General features: G+C 36.3%; 1 protein-coding gene across 2 annotated transcripts in view; it reads left to right on the forward strand.

The window, feature by feature from the left end:
• Nucleotides 1-16,490, forward strand: part of GRIK2 (glutamate ionotropic receptor kainate type subunit 2) — a 515,180-nt gene that overhangs the window by 231,283 nt on the left and 267,407 nt on the right. For both annotated transcript variants that reach the window (XM_032215939.1, XM_032215938.1), the window contains exons 4-5: nucleotides 3,165-3,346; nucleotides 12,794-12,847. In XM_032215939.1, the coding sequence (XP_032071830.1) occupies nucleotides 3,165-3,346; nucleotides 12,794-12,847 (236 nt within the window). The remainder of the gene's footprint in view (nucleotides 1-3,164; nucleotides 3,347-12,793; nucleotides 12,848-16,490) is intronic.

Consider the following 16,490-nt stretch of genomic DNA (forward strand, 5'->3'; position numbering starts at 1 on the left):
GTGATTGGTCTCATTCGAGACAATGATGAATCTGCTTACAGACGGGAGGTTGAACAACTAGCCTTATGGTGCAACCAGAACAATCTTGAACTAAACACACTCAAAACTGTAGAAATGGTGGTAGATTTTAAGAGAAACTCTCCTATACTCCTCTTACAATACTAGATAACACAATATCAACAGTAGACACCTTCAAGTTTCTAGCCTCTATCATATCTCAAGACTTAAAATGGACACCTAACATGGACACCTAACATCAAAAACATCATAAAAAAAGCACAACAAAGAATGTTCTTTCTGCACCAACTCAGAAAGCTCAAACTGCCAAAGGAGCTGCTGATTCAGTTCTACAGAGGAATAATTGACTCTGTCATCTGCACCTCTATAACTGTCTGGTTTGGCTCTGCAACCAAACAAGACAGACATGGACTTCAACGGATAATTAGAACTGTAGAACAAACAATTACTACCAACCTGTCTTCCACTGAGGACATGTATACTGCACAAGTCAAAAAGGGAGCTGTGAAAATATCTACAAACCTCTCACATCCTGGACATAAATTGTTTTAACTTCTACCCTCAAAATGATGCTATAAGGCAGTGCACACTGGAACAACTAGACACAGGACAGGCCCCCCCCCCCCCCCAATGCCATCATTCTGCTAAACAACTAATTCCTATCAAACTCTTTACTAAGACTGTATTACTATTCTTCTTTTCATCCTTCCTATTACCTATATCCACCTACTTATGACTATAACCATGTTGCTTGTATCTTTATGATTTATATTGTTTTATTTGTTTCCTAGTATGATTTGATTGATTATTAGTAACCTATGACTATCACTAAGTGTTGTATCATATGATTCTTGATTAATGTATTTTTTCTTATTTTATGTATATTGAGAGCATATACACCAAAGACAAATTCCTTGTGTGTCAAATCACAGTTGGCCAATAAAGAATTCTATTCTATTCTATTCTATTCTATTCTATTCTATTCTATTCTATTCTATTCTATTCTATTCTATTCATATTTAAAATTCAAGAGGTCTATGATTTATGTAAACCTATAACAAACATCACCAAAGCTATAGAGTATGTAAAAAACACATTTATCATTTTTAAAGAAAGTCATTTTCATCCAGTTCTTATTCCACTATGTTTGAATCCCCAAAATTAATTCTAAGTAACCATTTGCATAGAATAGTGTAACTATGCTATGTTCCGGGTCATATTTGGCCTATGAAAGATGCATTTTAAAAACACTGACAAAAGCTTGACAATTCGATCTGATTGTAGAAATATTGTGCATTTTATTGTTGTTATTTGACATATATATCTTGTACTTTTTATTTTAAAATTTAGACTAAGGTTATTTTATTATATAGCTGTAGTGTTATTTTGATTATTCAATTTGTGTATTAATTTAATATTATGTTTTTGCCTTTTTGTTTTGACTTAAAACAAGAAGGTACTTTATTATACATTTGTATCTATACTGAAGAAAGTCAAAAGTTTCTCCTTTTGTATTTTTTCCATATTTTTTATCACTTTTAAACTTCTTTACCCATTTGGTCTCTTCCCCTCCCAATCATTCTTTTTGTTTTACTTTGTATTCTATTTCTTTCTGAAACTCAGTAAAGTCTGTTTTAAAAAAAATCAGACAAAAAGTAAAACTGATATAAAGTAATTTATTTTTAATAAAATCAAATACAAATTTTATTTCAGTCATGTAATCCTAATTTCTAGTTCATTTTAAAAACTACAGTTCAGAACCAAATTTGGAGAATGCAGTCACGATTCTGAGAGAAATAGATTTGACACTAATATTCTTAGCAGTCCCGATTTATACTCATTTATCTTTTCTGCAAGGGGAACTTTTGAAAGTTTGGAAAACGCATTGAGCACATCTTTTATAATTTGAATATGAGTGTTATGTTGAAGATCATTTTCAGTCAAACTATGTTGGATGGTTGACACTTCACCTAACTACATATAACTTCTTACTTGTATAAATTTTAAATAAAAAAAGAATCTATTATAAGAAGGACAAGGGATTTGGTTGGTATCAAGGGAAACTTTCACCCAGTTAATAATATATCAAATAATCTGAATGGATGTATGCCCATAATTTATAATATCAATCCATTTTGAATTCATATTGCAAGGCATTACCTATTGCAGATGGTAATACCTTTTAGACAGCTGAATCTGTGTTGAATATGAACATGAAATTACAGACTTAACCCTTGCCTGGCTTGTTAAGTACTATAAGTACAATATTCTATTGCAATATTTAAGTGCCTTATTTTTTTCCAAGTATAAATATATAATCCTTGAAGCGGTCAGTGCACCTGGTAAAATCTCTAATATGGCAGCCTTAATTTCTGCCATGCATAACTTAATAAATGAATTATTTCAATGAATGAAGTAATCCTAATTATATGATTAAGGAGGCTAAGGTGGCGCAGTGGTTAAATGCAGCACTGCAGGCTACTGCTAGATCAGCAGGTCAGCGGTTCAAATCTCACCGGCTCAAGGTTGACTCAGCCTTCCATCCTTTCGAGGTGGGTAAAATGAGGACCCAGATTGTTGGGGGCAATATGCTGACTCTCTGTAAACCGCTTAGAGAGACCTGAAAGGCCTATGAAGCGGTATATAAGTCTACTGCTATTGCTATTGCTATATCTTCAGAACATTGATGTAGTTGATCTGAGGATGGTCCACGCAGAATCTAACGAAGGAAATCTACATGCAAGACTTTTAAAATAGGGTGATTACAAACTATTAGAGAAACATATTGGTTTAATCAATTAATGTAGCGCTACATATTATGAGGTAGAAAATTACCATAATTCTCAGATAATGAAGATTTGTTTCATGGGGGTAAACTGAGCTCCTTATTTTCAATTAATATTAGCAAAGAAGGAAAGGGAGAGGCTTTGGCAAGGAAATGATCATATACCATTTTCAAATGTTGGTTTATGTACATACTTTACATAATAGTGAGTAAATAAAAAGGAAACACATTTTAGAATACAGCAGTGATGATAAGCTAAAAGCTCTTGTGTCAGTTTATTAACATTTTGATAGCTTCCCTTTGTTCTTTCTATAATGTACCTTCTGAAACCCTTTGTCTTATCTCATTTTTCTGAACAAAGGTCTCATTCGATTGCAAGAACTTATTAAGGCTCCATCAAGGTACAATTTGCGTCTAAAAATTCGCCAATTACCCTCTGACACCAAGGATGCCAAGCCCTTGCTCAAGGAGATGAAAAGGGGCAAAGAATTTCACGTCATCTTTGACTGCAGTCACGAGATGGCAGCAGGTATTTTAAAACAGGTAAGCATACCTTTCCCCCTTCCCTTACCCTTTCTTAGGGGACATGGTGGCTCAGTGACTACAATGCTGAGCTTGTTGATCAGAAAGGTCAGCAGTTTGCTGGTTCGAATCCCTAGTGCCAGATAACAGAGTGAGCTCCCGTTACTTGTCCCAGCTTTTTCCAACCTAGCAGTTCAAAAGTGTAAAATGTAAAAATGCAAGTAGAAAAATAGGAACCAGCTTTGATGGGAAGGTAACAGTGTTTCGTACGCCTTCAGCATTTAGTCATTCTGGCCACATGACCGCAGAGATGTCTTCGGACAGCACTAGCTCTTCAGCTTTAAAATAGAGATGAGCATCGCCTCCTAGAGTGGGTAATGACTAGCACGTATGTGCAAGAGGAAACTTTACCTTTACTCTTTCTTAGAGACAATAGACATTTTGAAGTCAGTATGATTGGCCTATGAGTAGCAGGCACATGGAAGAATCATTCAGTTATTCTTAATGGACTTGGGAAATTTAAAGAACATAGGGGAAAGGATTGTGTACAAGAACTCCACTCTCCAAATTTTCATTCTCATTCATGTCCCTGGTTTTTTGTTTTCTTTAGGAAGAGGTGTGAAGTTAACTGAACTGGTAAATAATATGCCCCAGAGTTTCAGTCTGGAAAAAGAGCTAAAGTCAATCAAATGTGATTTTCAGTTCTTCCTTAGATCTCCCTGATGGAGGTGAGGAGATGAGGGAAAACAGGAGGAGGAATTCAGGTAGAGCCTCAGGATATGAGATGGCGTGATTATATTTTCAACGATTTTTTAAAGAACAATTGAAGAAGGCTCTTGATACAAGCAAACTAATAGAAAATACTCAAAACTCATTCTTGAATGAGTTCTTGATTTTCTAAGCTTAATATGCAAAGAAAATAGATTATCCACTACCATAAATATTCTAAAAAGCTGCCTGATTTACTTCAAGGTACAAGTCTGCCCTTTTCATTTCCAATTATTAATGTGCTGTGATTATTTAATTTTACATATTATCTCAAGTACCGTCATTCAATTTCTTCTGTGCTGAGATGAGTGAACTACTTTGCATCCCAAAAGGAACCTTCACAGGTCATACTTCACAATGACCTTCTCGCCCCTGTGATCACATGCTGTAGCAGTTTTTTGGCAGTTGAACTGATTTACTTAAAGTTCATACGCAGTACAAGAGGAACTACTCTAAATGGATTTCATCAAGAAATGTTGTTATCCTGTTGAACTTGGTAACACATTGTTTCTTCTTTGGAGAGATTTTGCCTCATCGGTTCTGTGTGCCTGAACTCATCTTCCTTAGCAGATCCTGTAAGGGAAATTCTGGCTTGAAACTTTTCCATTTTTTAAATAACAAAATGGCTAAGAGTAAAATTGGTTAATCTCTCAGAGTTTCCTCTCTTTTTTTCCCATCAAGAAATGAACTTCACATCCATGTTATTTATAATTCCTTCTCTGGTTTACAGTGGGAATAAGGCGTTGCTGTTTTTGGTTATCCTAGGATCTCTGGCAGCTCAAAACAAGGCAATGATTTTTATTCCTGGTTATCAGCCTTTCAAATCCCCAGAAGTGAAGAGAACACAAATGGCTTTTAATTTGGTTCAGACAGACTGAAAGATAAAAACTGTGATACCATGGATGTGTCGATATTGTCATCTGTTCAGATGTATTTTGATTTACATAAAACATTGCATTTTAATTCCAGTTTTCAATGAAAATTCAGTAATCTCTCAAAGTACAGGTAGTCCCATACCTACGACCACAATTGAGCCCAAGATTTAGGTTATTAAGTGAGACATTTATTAAGTGAGCTTTGTCCCATTTTACTGACCTTTTGTGTCACATTTGTTAAGTGAATCACTGCAGTTGTTAAGTTAGTAACATGGTTGTTAAGTGAATCTGGCTTCCCCATTGACTTCGCTTGTTAGAAGGTTACAAAAAGGGATCACATGACCATGGACAATGCAAATGTCATAAATATGAGTCAATTGCCAAGCATCTGAATTTTGATCATGTAACCTCGGGGATGTTGCAATGATTGTAAGCATGAAAAACGGTCATAAATCCCTTTTTCAGTGCTTTTGTAACTTTCAACAGTCACTAAAGTAACTATAAGTTGAGGACTACTTGTATTAGAGAGGCTAATGTGGATAAGAGAGATAATTTCAAAAGAAAAGAAGTTGCTATGACCATGTTACCAAATCCCAATTAAAAAAACAACTAATGATTAATAATTAGTCAATGTAATGAACCAGCACTCTTGGTTCATTTAATATTCTATTTTTAATTCACAAAGTGCATGGTATCTTAGAAACTGAGTGAGTATATACATTTATACAAACAAATAATAATGTTTTCTAAATCCTGCATACAGAAATGGTGCCATATTATTTAACCTATTCAAGGCCATATCATGTTCTTGATGAACTTTGATCCAACTTGACAAGAGTGAAGAGAAGATAGATGGGAATCTTCGCATAAATCTTCTCATAAATAAATGTGGAATAGTGGTATGTGGAAATGGAATGTCAACTCTTCATTACCTCTCTCCTTCCACCTTCTCTCTAAATTAGGCTGCTAAATGAAGAAAGCAAAGTTAATCAGGAATGATTATCTTTGGACTGATATTAAAAACAAAGTTTGGGTTGGAGTAACATGCTTAGAAATATATATTTGGCCTGATCCTCTATTTTGCATGTGATTCCATTTTTAAAACTAGTAAAAAAAATTGATTTTGAAAGAATACAACACCAAATTTGAGGCTTACTGAAACAAGCTTTGTTATATAACATAAACTATGTTTAACTAAAACAGTTTAATGGTTTAACCTGATTACTAGGGTTCACGTAATACAATGAATCATAAACTAAGAGGCTGACTTAAAAATGCAGTTATAGTCTAGTATAATATGAGCCCCAATAAGCAAATGACATCAGAATTGGAAGCCTGCATGTATAAGATATTTACTGTAACTATTTCCCTTTTGCTTCTTTAAGCTTAAACTCATCATCTTGTTTCCCAAGTTTGATAACTGTGCCACAGTGGTTTACTTGTGTGAATGGCTAATTGAGTCACAATGCTGGCATGCTAAACATGATAAGCCAAGAAATCCCTGCAAGGGATCGCTAAACATTTTAGCTTTATAAGAAGAGGGAAAGACCATGTATGCACCATTGAGTCTTGATTGGCCAACAGTTCAGAGAGAAAATTGCTGTTGGGCTCTTGATCTCTATGAGCTCCATGGATTCTCTAGATAGGCTTAGGTAGCAAACAATGGAGTTCTAGAAGATCTCAGATGGATTGGTGATGTGTTTGAACTGACATTCAAAAGGGTTGCAAAGTGGAAAGGCTGTTTGTCTGCAAGTGCCCTAAACTTGCAGTATATGGTGCGTTCCAAAGTATCAAACCATGTTTTAGTCAGACAAGTTGGACAAATATAGCCACTGTAAAAAGAAAGGTATGGAAACCCACCTTTAAATAAACAGGATAGATCATGAGCTGTTAAGAGTCAGCAGCCAGAATCTTAGAGAGTTCAACATGCAGATATAGTGTCATGTTGTACAGCATCCTGTTCCACAAGTTTTCAAAATGAACATTATTGTTCTGACCTAGGCTTCCTGAGACAGTAAAAAGCACATGCGTAGTCCCAAAAACCCTCTTTTCATTTCAACAGCTGTGAATTAGAGAGGGCAAAAATGAGTGAAAAATGCCCCATTTTTTGCCCCTCCCCCAGCCCCCAGCAGCACTCTATAAGCTTCCTAGAGGCTATCCATGCCATTTTTAAAGAAAAAAAATGGGCCCGTTTTCACAAAAAACAAGCCATTTTTTGCTCATTTTGCCCCCCTCCCCAGGAGTACTCTACAAGCCTTCTAAGGGCTATTCATGGCCTTTTTTTTTTTTTTTGAAAAAAAAAACCAGTCCTGTTTTCGCGAAAAATGGGCTATTTTGGGGAGATTTGCAGAGTGCAAAACCTTTTTTTAAATTTTCCTCTTCAAAACCTTGCTGTGTCTTATACTCTGATATGTCTTGTACTCTGAAAAATACGGTAATTGGCAATTAGCTTTGCAAGGCCACACACAACAGAGTCAAAACGGAGCTTCAGATTTTAAACCGACCAGAACGAACAGTTGCTTCCTGCAAAGGCTCCTGTGCCTTGCTCCTCCTTTATCCTCTTATGGGGGGGGAGCCAATCATCTCCAACCCTTACTCCTAAGTTGCCCCTTTTGTGTTAACTGTTCTTGTCTTCTGGCAGCTCTGCGCATGTGCACACTGGGAACAGGCTCCCCCTGTTCCTCTGCCTCACTGATGTCCAATTCTGGACGCTCCAGAAGCAGCACATAACTCTCAGATGGCTCTGGTTCCCTCTCTACCTCTGACACAGAGCCCTCATCCGAGCCTTCCCCAGACTCCAGAACTGGCCCATGTTCCTCCCCAACCTCCTCACTGTCTGACACTGCTGCCAGCTCTGCAGGCTGCTAGTGTACCACGACAATTATCTCAGATTGGTTATGACAATGCAGTTCAGAGGTGGTATTCAGCCGTTTCTCTCTGGTTCAGGTAAACTGGAAGCGGCGGTTGCGGAAAGCTGCACCTATTCACCCCAACATCATGCATGAGCACTGCACATGCTCACATTTTCGAATCAGTAGGGAAGGTAAGTGAATCCCACCACTGATGCAATTGTGCTGCAGCTAAACTTTGAGGGTGCTTTGCTTTGATCAGAGATCTCCAACCCTGGCAACTTTAAGTCTGACGGACTTCAACTCCCAGTATTGGAGATTTGCTGGCTGGGGAATTCTGAGAGTTAAAGTTCTCCAGGCTTAAAGTTGCCAAAGTTGGAGACCCCTGCTATAGATTTCTAATTTTTGCAACCAAAGAGGCAGACATTTACACTGCTGGGAACCAGAGTTTAGCTGCTCACGTATGATTATGGCAGTTCCCGTTATGTTCAAGATACCAACTTTGTTTCTAACCCTTTTATTGTATTTATTAGGCTTTTGTATCACCCGTCTTGTCTATGAGACAACTTTTCTGGGGAAGAGACAAAAGAGATTTCCTTTCATGGCAGAAAAATGGGGCCTATGATAAGAATCTCTACATGAGCAATGTTCCTTGTAAGGATAAAAATTCTTTTTTTACTCACCCAGAAAAAGTTAGAACCAAGTTGCATGGCCTAAAAAATAAACCGCGAAATTTGCTGACTACAGTTAATTTTTCACCAGCATTAAAACATTTGGTTCCAAAATGTTTACTAGAGTGAAGCTAGCTTTAAAAAAAAAAAAACCACTGGCAACCAAGCAACAAGAACAATAAGTTAGTCCATCAGCCAAGCTGCATTATTTATAATGTACCAATATGCTGTAAGTGAACAACAAATGTAGCTTTTGATAGTTCCCATGTCAGCAAAAACAAATGGGTGCTTTATAAGGATTAGAGCTGACTGGTGCCCTTGTTTTATAGCCGTCCTCCTTTGTACATAGAAAAGGGTTTTCACTGCTGAATTATCTTTTTTTTATAAGCAAGGATTTTCAAGGAACCTAGGTGCAAAATAAGCAAACAAAAATATGTAAAAATAATAAAGTAGCCCTGAAAATAAGTATTTATTGCTTCTTGTGTATGTAATTATAATTATATATCATCTAGTTTAAATCGCTATCAGACTACAAACTTGACTTTTCCTGAAGCATTTGATGGACTGAAGTTTAGAAGATCTCTTTTAGCTGTAGAATATTTATATTGAAGGGTGTTTTAGAAAATGGGGTTTGGGTAGGAGTGGCCTTCAAAATTTTTAGCAAGGGGGTCTCTGCATGGTTGCTGGATGGCCTACTCAGCCTCCTGCACCATGGTCAGGGGGTATTTTTGCCCTCCCCAGGCTCCAGAGGCTTTCTTCGAGTCTCTGGAAGGGCAAAAACAACTCCCCAGGTTCCAGATGCCCTCTGGAGGCCAGAAACGGGTCCATTTCCAGCCTTCCCAAACTTCTGTTAGGCTCATTTTTGCCCTCCCTGAGCCTCTATGTGGGCCTTGCACTTACCTGCATCCAAAACAGGCTGTGTGGGGAGGGGAAGGGTGAGCAGGGCCCACAATGAGTTGGATTTGGGGTTTCTCCGAACTGCACAGAATCTTATCTATAGGTTCTCCTGAACCCCTGCAAACCTCCAGCAGCCCATCCCTAGGTTTGAGTCAGACTCATTATCCTTAATACAGACTCTGTATGTGGTTGAAAGCTTGTTGTTTCTTCCTTGGCTCCTGATGCTTTATCCACAGTTTACTCACAGAGTCCCTTTTGACCCTATAGGCTTTCTATGAAGACCAGCCTTCCAGAGTACATGTGGGTGATCTCATGGCTTGTCCTTTATTTAAATAAATTCTGCAAGTTCAAGTTCACAGCTCAGTTATTCATCTCCACCAAGATGTCATCTCCAATGATTGGAGGTGCATCAGGTCAACTATTTACATCTCTAATTGGCTACTAGTTTAGGCAGATTTTTGCTTGGTGTAAAATACTTCTTGGGAGTTATTTAATCAAGTTATTGTAATGACAACATCATGAAGGAGAGTGGAATTCTTATTTATTAAACAAAGGGGTGATTAAGAAAAGCCTAAAATCGGGGAGGAGGAGCCAATGTCACGATGAGATGACGTGTGATCTCAATTCTCAGAGATCGCCGTCAATACTTTTGCTGCAGGGTGGTCCAAACAGACCTAAACTGTCCCGCAGAGATGGTGAACAGGAAGAATACGTCTTGCTGATCTCAGGGACATCGCAAAGTCCCTGATCGAGTCAAGAAAAGTTCTTCAAGCAGGTGACAAAAAATCCAGCCATTAGGCTCAGGAAGTCAGGGCAGCTCCAAAATGGAAGGATACGGAAAGAGAAAGTGTTTCCAGCTAGTGAAGAATTTTTACCATTTAAAAGAGACTGCCTATAAAAAACTTAAAATTAATTTAAATTGGAGAACAGAAGAAATAAGCGGTGGAATTAAGTTTGGAATGGTTTTGGACAGTGGGTTATCTTACTTTTTAAATGCTATCTTCATGGATGGAATTTATGCAAGCCTTTTAAAATGAATGGATTAAGTTTTCTTCTTCTATTTTTTATTATTATTCTTTGTAACCTGTGGACTAAAATTCTCCTCTTTCATTACTGTTGGTGTTCTACTAACTCATTCAAGAATTGGACCTTTTTAAAACCTGAAATGCAAAAAAGATACAAAAAGAAACAAAGAAAATTGCAACAATAACACTGCTACTCAGAGGCTGGAGGTTTGTGTATTGGAAATGAAACACTCTTACTTTTCTCACTGATTATCCTGGCTTGGCACTCCAAGATCTCACTGCTTGTTTATAGAGAGTGATAAGAAGAAAAGCATACAGATGTCTTTGAAGTATATCTTTAACCAGAGAAAAGTGAAAATAAAATGTTATTGTGAATCTATGCTTAATCTTGTTAACCTTCCAAGCTAGAGCAGCAGTGTTTGTTAGCTGGATATAATGGCACAATTTCAACAGCAGAAAGAAACTTTAAGTCTACAAGACATATTCTCAGAAACACAGAAATTATCAAACACATATGAGAGGATAGAGAAGAAGTTGAAAGACTTAGAGCATCTAACAACAAAATATGATGAAGAAGTTGGAGATGTTTATCAAGTGGAAAACGTGGTGGTTAAAATCTTAAAAATCGAAGAGGAAAATGAATGTAAAGAAATTAAGTTTGCTGATATTTATGGTGATTGGTTTGTCTCTGAAAATGGAAAGAGTGGAATACTGAAAGAGGAATTAAATGGAGGGGAAATCTACCCCAGATGGCAAGATATAGAAGAAGAAAAAACAAAAGAATTTATGGATTTAAAGAAAAAAAATTTATTAGCAATATCTTTGATAATCAAAGATAAGCTGATTAAGGAAACAGAAGAAGGGCATTGAAATTACATGAGAGATTTTACAAGCAAGGAGTTCCTAAGAGAAGTCCATAAAAATTTGATTAAGGAGATGATTAGAGGACTGATACCACAAATGGCAGAAGATACGAGACTATTTTGCTACTGGAAAGATACAGGTTGATAGATGGAAGAGTATAATTTAAAACTAGTTAAACTTAGTGAAATTTAGTGACAATAGATATAGTTAAATAAATAATTGATAATGATAATAATGTACACAATGTATAGTGTTATGATAAGTAATAATTGGATATGCATATTGAATGGATATGCATGAAAGGAACATTAGAAATCCTTTTGGATTATATATAAAGGTTAATAAAAAATAACTAAGTTAGATATAGTTAAGTCTTGATTATTAGGGGGAAAATGTTATTGTACAGGATATAGTTAAATAAAGGAGAGATAATGGTAACAATGTATATATATGTACAACATAAGGAAACTGGATGTAAATTGTAAACAGTGATTTGGAAAGGAGGATTAGAAAATTTTGTTATTAAATATTATGGCTGTTTAGCTAGAATAGGGCATAAGGGTTCAGTGTTATTGGAGTATTTTGGAAATAGTAAATGAAATGTCAGTATGTGGTTATGTATTAAATCTTGGTATATTTTATGATGAAGGACATTTAAACAATTATAGACAAATGAAAATTGACGTATGATGATGGTAACATGTATAAATATCCGAGTTAAAATACTTGAGTTAATATGAATTATGTTTGTTGACTGTGGAAGAGATGCACAAAAGTCTGATACACTTTCTGCAGAATGTAAAGAAGGATGTGTTGTGTTTGTTTTGAAAATTAAAAATAAAAAAAATATTTTTAAAAAAGAAAAGCCTAAAATCAGAAGCTAAAGTTGGTTCAGGTTCAGGAGGTAGAAAAAAACAATATTTAATGGTTAGTATTTTTTGAATGATACAACTTGAATTAAAATTTATATACCGCACTATTCATATTAGATATTAACATAAATAAATGTTGGTTCATGGATAATATTTGATGCATGCCTTCCTTTGTGTAGCGGGGGATTTAGATTTAATTGGCAGCACTTCTATTTTATCTCCTTTGACTCAATTGTTTTTAATTTATGTTTCAGTGGGTATTCATTATATTATGAAAAACTATAGAATAAATGCACTTAATGCCACATCTTCGATTAGATTTGTTTGGTTGGCAACCACAATAATAATAATCTACTTCTTTCATATTTGCAACACTAAACAGTCTAATAATAATCTTTCTATCTACAGTTTTGTTTCATTAATTCTTTTAATAGCCAGTTATCTGCTCTGCTTAAGAATGATGTGCTTGGCCTAATTTTAGTATAATTCTAGACCTATACTTTTATGCACATCTTCATCTCATGGGAACTTTCCATTGTTCTCATAGGTGTGATTAAAACAGCAATAAGAATAACTGCAGAAATAATGAAGTGGTGTTACCCTAACTTCTTAAAAAGTTAATGTGTATACTGAATTTTTCTTTACAGGGTTTAGCAATGGGGATGATGACAGAATACTACCATTACATCTTTACTACACTGGTAAGTAGCTTTAGAAGAATATGCAGCTGGTCTCAGGCATCACTCTAAAGCATTCTTCATTATATTTCTTGACAGTAATATAAAGGTATTTTGCTGAAAGTAAAAGCAGTTTTGTAGGTTCATAAGTGGGGGAAAGTATTTAATGTTACCTTTATTTGCAATTTGGTTGCTTTGGCAACCCTGTGATCACTGACAAACAAGCTGCTCATAGTTGTTTAATGGGGGAAAACACCAATAAGAGCTGGTTACTTCTTCTAGGCTTTGTTCAACATGCTGATTTTGACACTAAGGAAGTGTCAGGAAGTTGTATTCATAAACAGGAAGTATTCTCAAGATATAGGTTGCAATCTTTCAGGGATTGCAAGGGTGAATGGAGAAGACTTCAGGGTCAGGGTGACACTGTAAGAGAATATCTGTAGCTTGGGGCTGAACCGTGGAGTCCTTAGTGATCACTGAGTTTGTTTATTTGTTTGCTCGAGGACATTTTATTACCCAGTTATGTAACATCACTGCAATTGGATAATGAGATGCCTGCAAGCAAACAATCAAGCTAATAGAGAGCACCAACAATTCCTTAGATTATTGTGTTGCTATATAATTGCTTGCCTGGAGAATCTCTGAGGAGGCACAATGAGCCATACTCTTATCATAGTTTTCCAAATCTTTGGGGACAACAGTGAGCACATGGTAGAGTCCTCCTTCCTGTTTGGTGACTTAAATTGTCTTTTGATGTTCTGGACTACAGGTAGGATTCAGGAGAGATTCTGTCTCTTTTTGCAGTCGTGGGTTAGGCAGGCAGAGTTTATGAGGTTGTACTTGCATACGTTAGCTGGGGTAGTTAAAGATTTTCTCAATAATGTATTCTCTGGGTGATTTTTTAAAGCATATTTATTGTATCAAATCAATTTGGTTATGTGTTGGGAAACCCATTCAGTTGTAAGTAGACTCATAGTACCTATTCTGCTGGTCTAAGATTGGATTTACTGCCAGGACATTTTTCATTTTAACCTGTTTAATATGTAATACTAGAATCTCTTTCAATGAAGCAGAATGAATGGAAGTTATTTACTTACAAGTACATAATACTAGTAATGTCATGACCACCTATTGCCATTCTTTCATGTGTCCTCGGCAGTATGCAAAGAACAAAATAGCTAGAAAGGGGCATCTATCATGTTGTGAAATGGCGAAATTCAATAGGATTGCTCAAGGAATGGCTACTTTCATCTGCCAGCTTTATTTGCCACCTGTAGATTGCAGAGTGCCGAGTCCACTAGAATGAATAGTTCTGGATTGTTTGTTTTGATTTGGATGTGCCTGACTCCAACTGACCCTTGATAACTCACAGCACCAAACAAGACAAATATATAATCTAAAGAGAATAATAATAATAATAATAATAATAATAATAATAATAATAATAATCCAATGCCGAATCCGGCGAAACAACTGGCCGCTGTGATACAATTGTACAACAACAACAACAACAACAATAATAATAATAATAAAAAACAGAATGATTATCAACAACACATACTCTATTGTACACCACCCTAGACTACTGTCTAAAGACCTAGTGGTTCTCTCTAAAACCCATCAGAAGTTCATCAGGGTAAAAACTATTCCTATCTCAGGAAGACAGGCACTTCAACAGAGAAGGCATGCTTCTAGTTTCTGATAGATAGCCGTACTTGATCAAAGGAAGCCGCAGCAACTCTGTGGACTGAATTAGTGAGGCTATACTATGGAAGTTAGACCAAACTCTAGGCCATATAGGATTTTATAGGTCATAACTAGGGCCTTGAATCTAACTGGAAGGAAACCAGAACCAGTGCAGATCATGAAACGAGGATAACACATAGCCTACCAACACACTCCATTCTTAGAAGCCTTGTAGCCAGCAATCAGACTGAGGGAATTATATGCAATGCTGTTCTGGACCTGTAAGCTGCCTAAATGAGAGAAGTAAGCTTCTTTGGCAAAAGAGCAAGGGAACAGCATAATAAGTAAACAAGCTCCATGGAAGAAATAATACAATTAGCAAGGCACAAAAAGTTCTATATCTAGCACTCAATCTTTTGGCCTAATTAAATATCCCCATTTACTTATTAGTCTTGAAAGAAAGTAAAGTTAGCGGGAGGTCATGGATTTTCTTTCATTCCCCCCCCCCCCCCCTCTCTTTTTCTTTTTCTTGGAAGAACTTCAGAAGTTGACAACTAAGGTAATTTGGGATGTGCCAGCCAGAAGATAGATATTTTGCTCAATGGAGCCGTGTAACTTGTATCACTTTTGGCTCCTCTGCTTTATTAATTACTTCTTACCTGACACAGTAGAAGTCTTGTCCAATAAATTTTCCAGTCACACTGTTTAGCTGCACTGTTTGGAAGTGTACTTTCTCATGATTGATTTGGAGTCTAATGTAATACCTCATTAATTCTCTCTGAACTGTTGTGCATATTTATTATAGTTTTGAGTAAACAGAAATGTGTTTAAATTGCATAATTACTTATGCAATTGTCCAAGATGGCTTGGAAGCAACCCAGGTTTAAAGAAACAGGGCTTTGAGTCATTATTGCAAGTAGCTTTGCACCTGGCCCATGTTCAACAAACCTAAATTAGGGGATTTTTGCCATTGCCATTAATGTCATGCAATTCTTTTGCTTATGCCATCTGAATCCTTCTATTAGTTTTCTATGGAACAGGAGGGCATTTTTGTTATATTTTCAGTCTTACTTTTTTACCACACAGTGTAGTTGACATAAATTGAATTGGTCTATAGGTAATCCAGTCCACTATAACAAGTGGAGCACCTTATATAAATCTTAACATTTAATAGCAATAGCACTTAGACTTAGATATCACCTCATAGCGCTTTACAGCCCTCTCTAAGCAGTTTATAGAGTCAGCATATTGCCACCAACAAATGATTGTTTGCTCAAACCAGACTTCCTTAAAATAGGAATGAAAGTGCAGCTTAATAATGAATATAACATAAAATGTACCATGTAGTACATTCAGAAGAAACAAGTTGATGCTTTAATCAAACTGTGAAAAATGATATGATTACCTCTTATTCTAATTTGAAACATTAACTGTCTTGGCATTCTTGAATTATCAAAATGCCCATTATCATATTGTACTAGCTCAACTTGAAAGGCTGACTAGGTCTCCTCCTCCTCTCCTCATCCCCTCCTCCCCCCTCCTCCTTTTCCTGTAATAGGCCAAAATAAAAGAAAAGCTAAGAATACAGAATCCAATATCCAGTAAAAACTATTTGTGCCTAAAACTAAATGTATCAAGAGGTCAGTCAAATCCTGTAACTTCCGATTGTCGTTGCAGTGGCACAAATTTTGACTGTTGTTGGAAAATTCTTAATCCTGCTCATTAAAAAGGTAGCACAGTATTTCCATGTAAGATAAATCTGGGCATGATAAAAGGGAAGATGGGATGGCTAGTTAATATTGTGTCTTCTTCTCTTCCCCCAGTGAATGAATTAATACAATTAATACACTTGGGATAGGCTAAACCAGCTTTCGCCAGCCTGACACCTCCAAACACGCCATCTTTTTATATAAACATTCTGGAGTAACATTCTTAACTTCACTGGAAAGAATTAGATTATTGAAAACAGACCTAGATTACT

The sequence above is a fragment of the Thamnophis elegans genome, chromosome 4 (assembly GCF_009769535.1).
Source record: "Thamnophis elegans isolate rThaEle1 chromosome 4, rThaEle1.pri, whole genome shotgun sequence".
Lineage (NCBI taxonomy): Eukaryota > Metazoa > Chordata > Lepidosauria > Squamata > Colubridae > Thamnophis > Thamnophis elegans.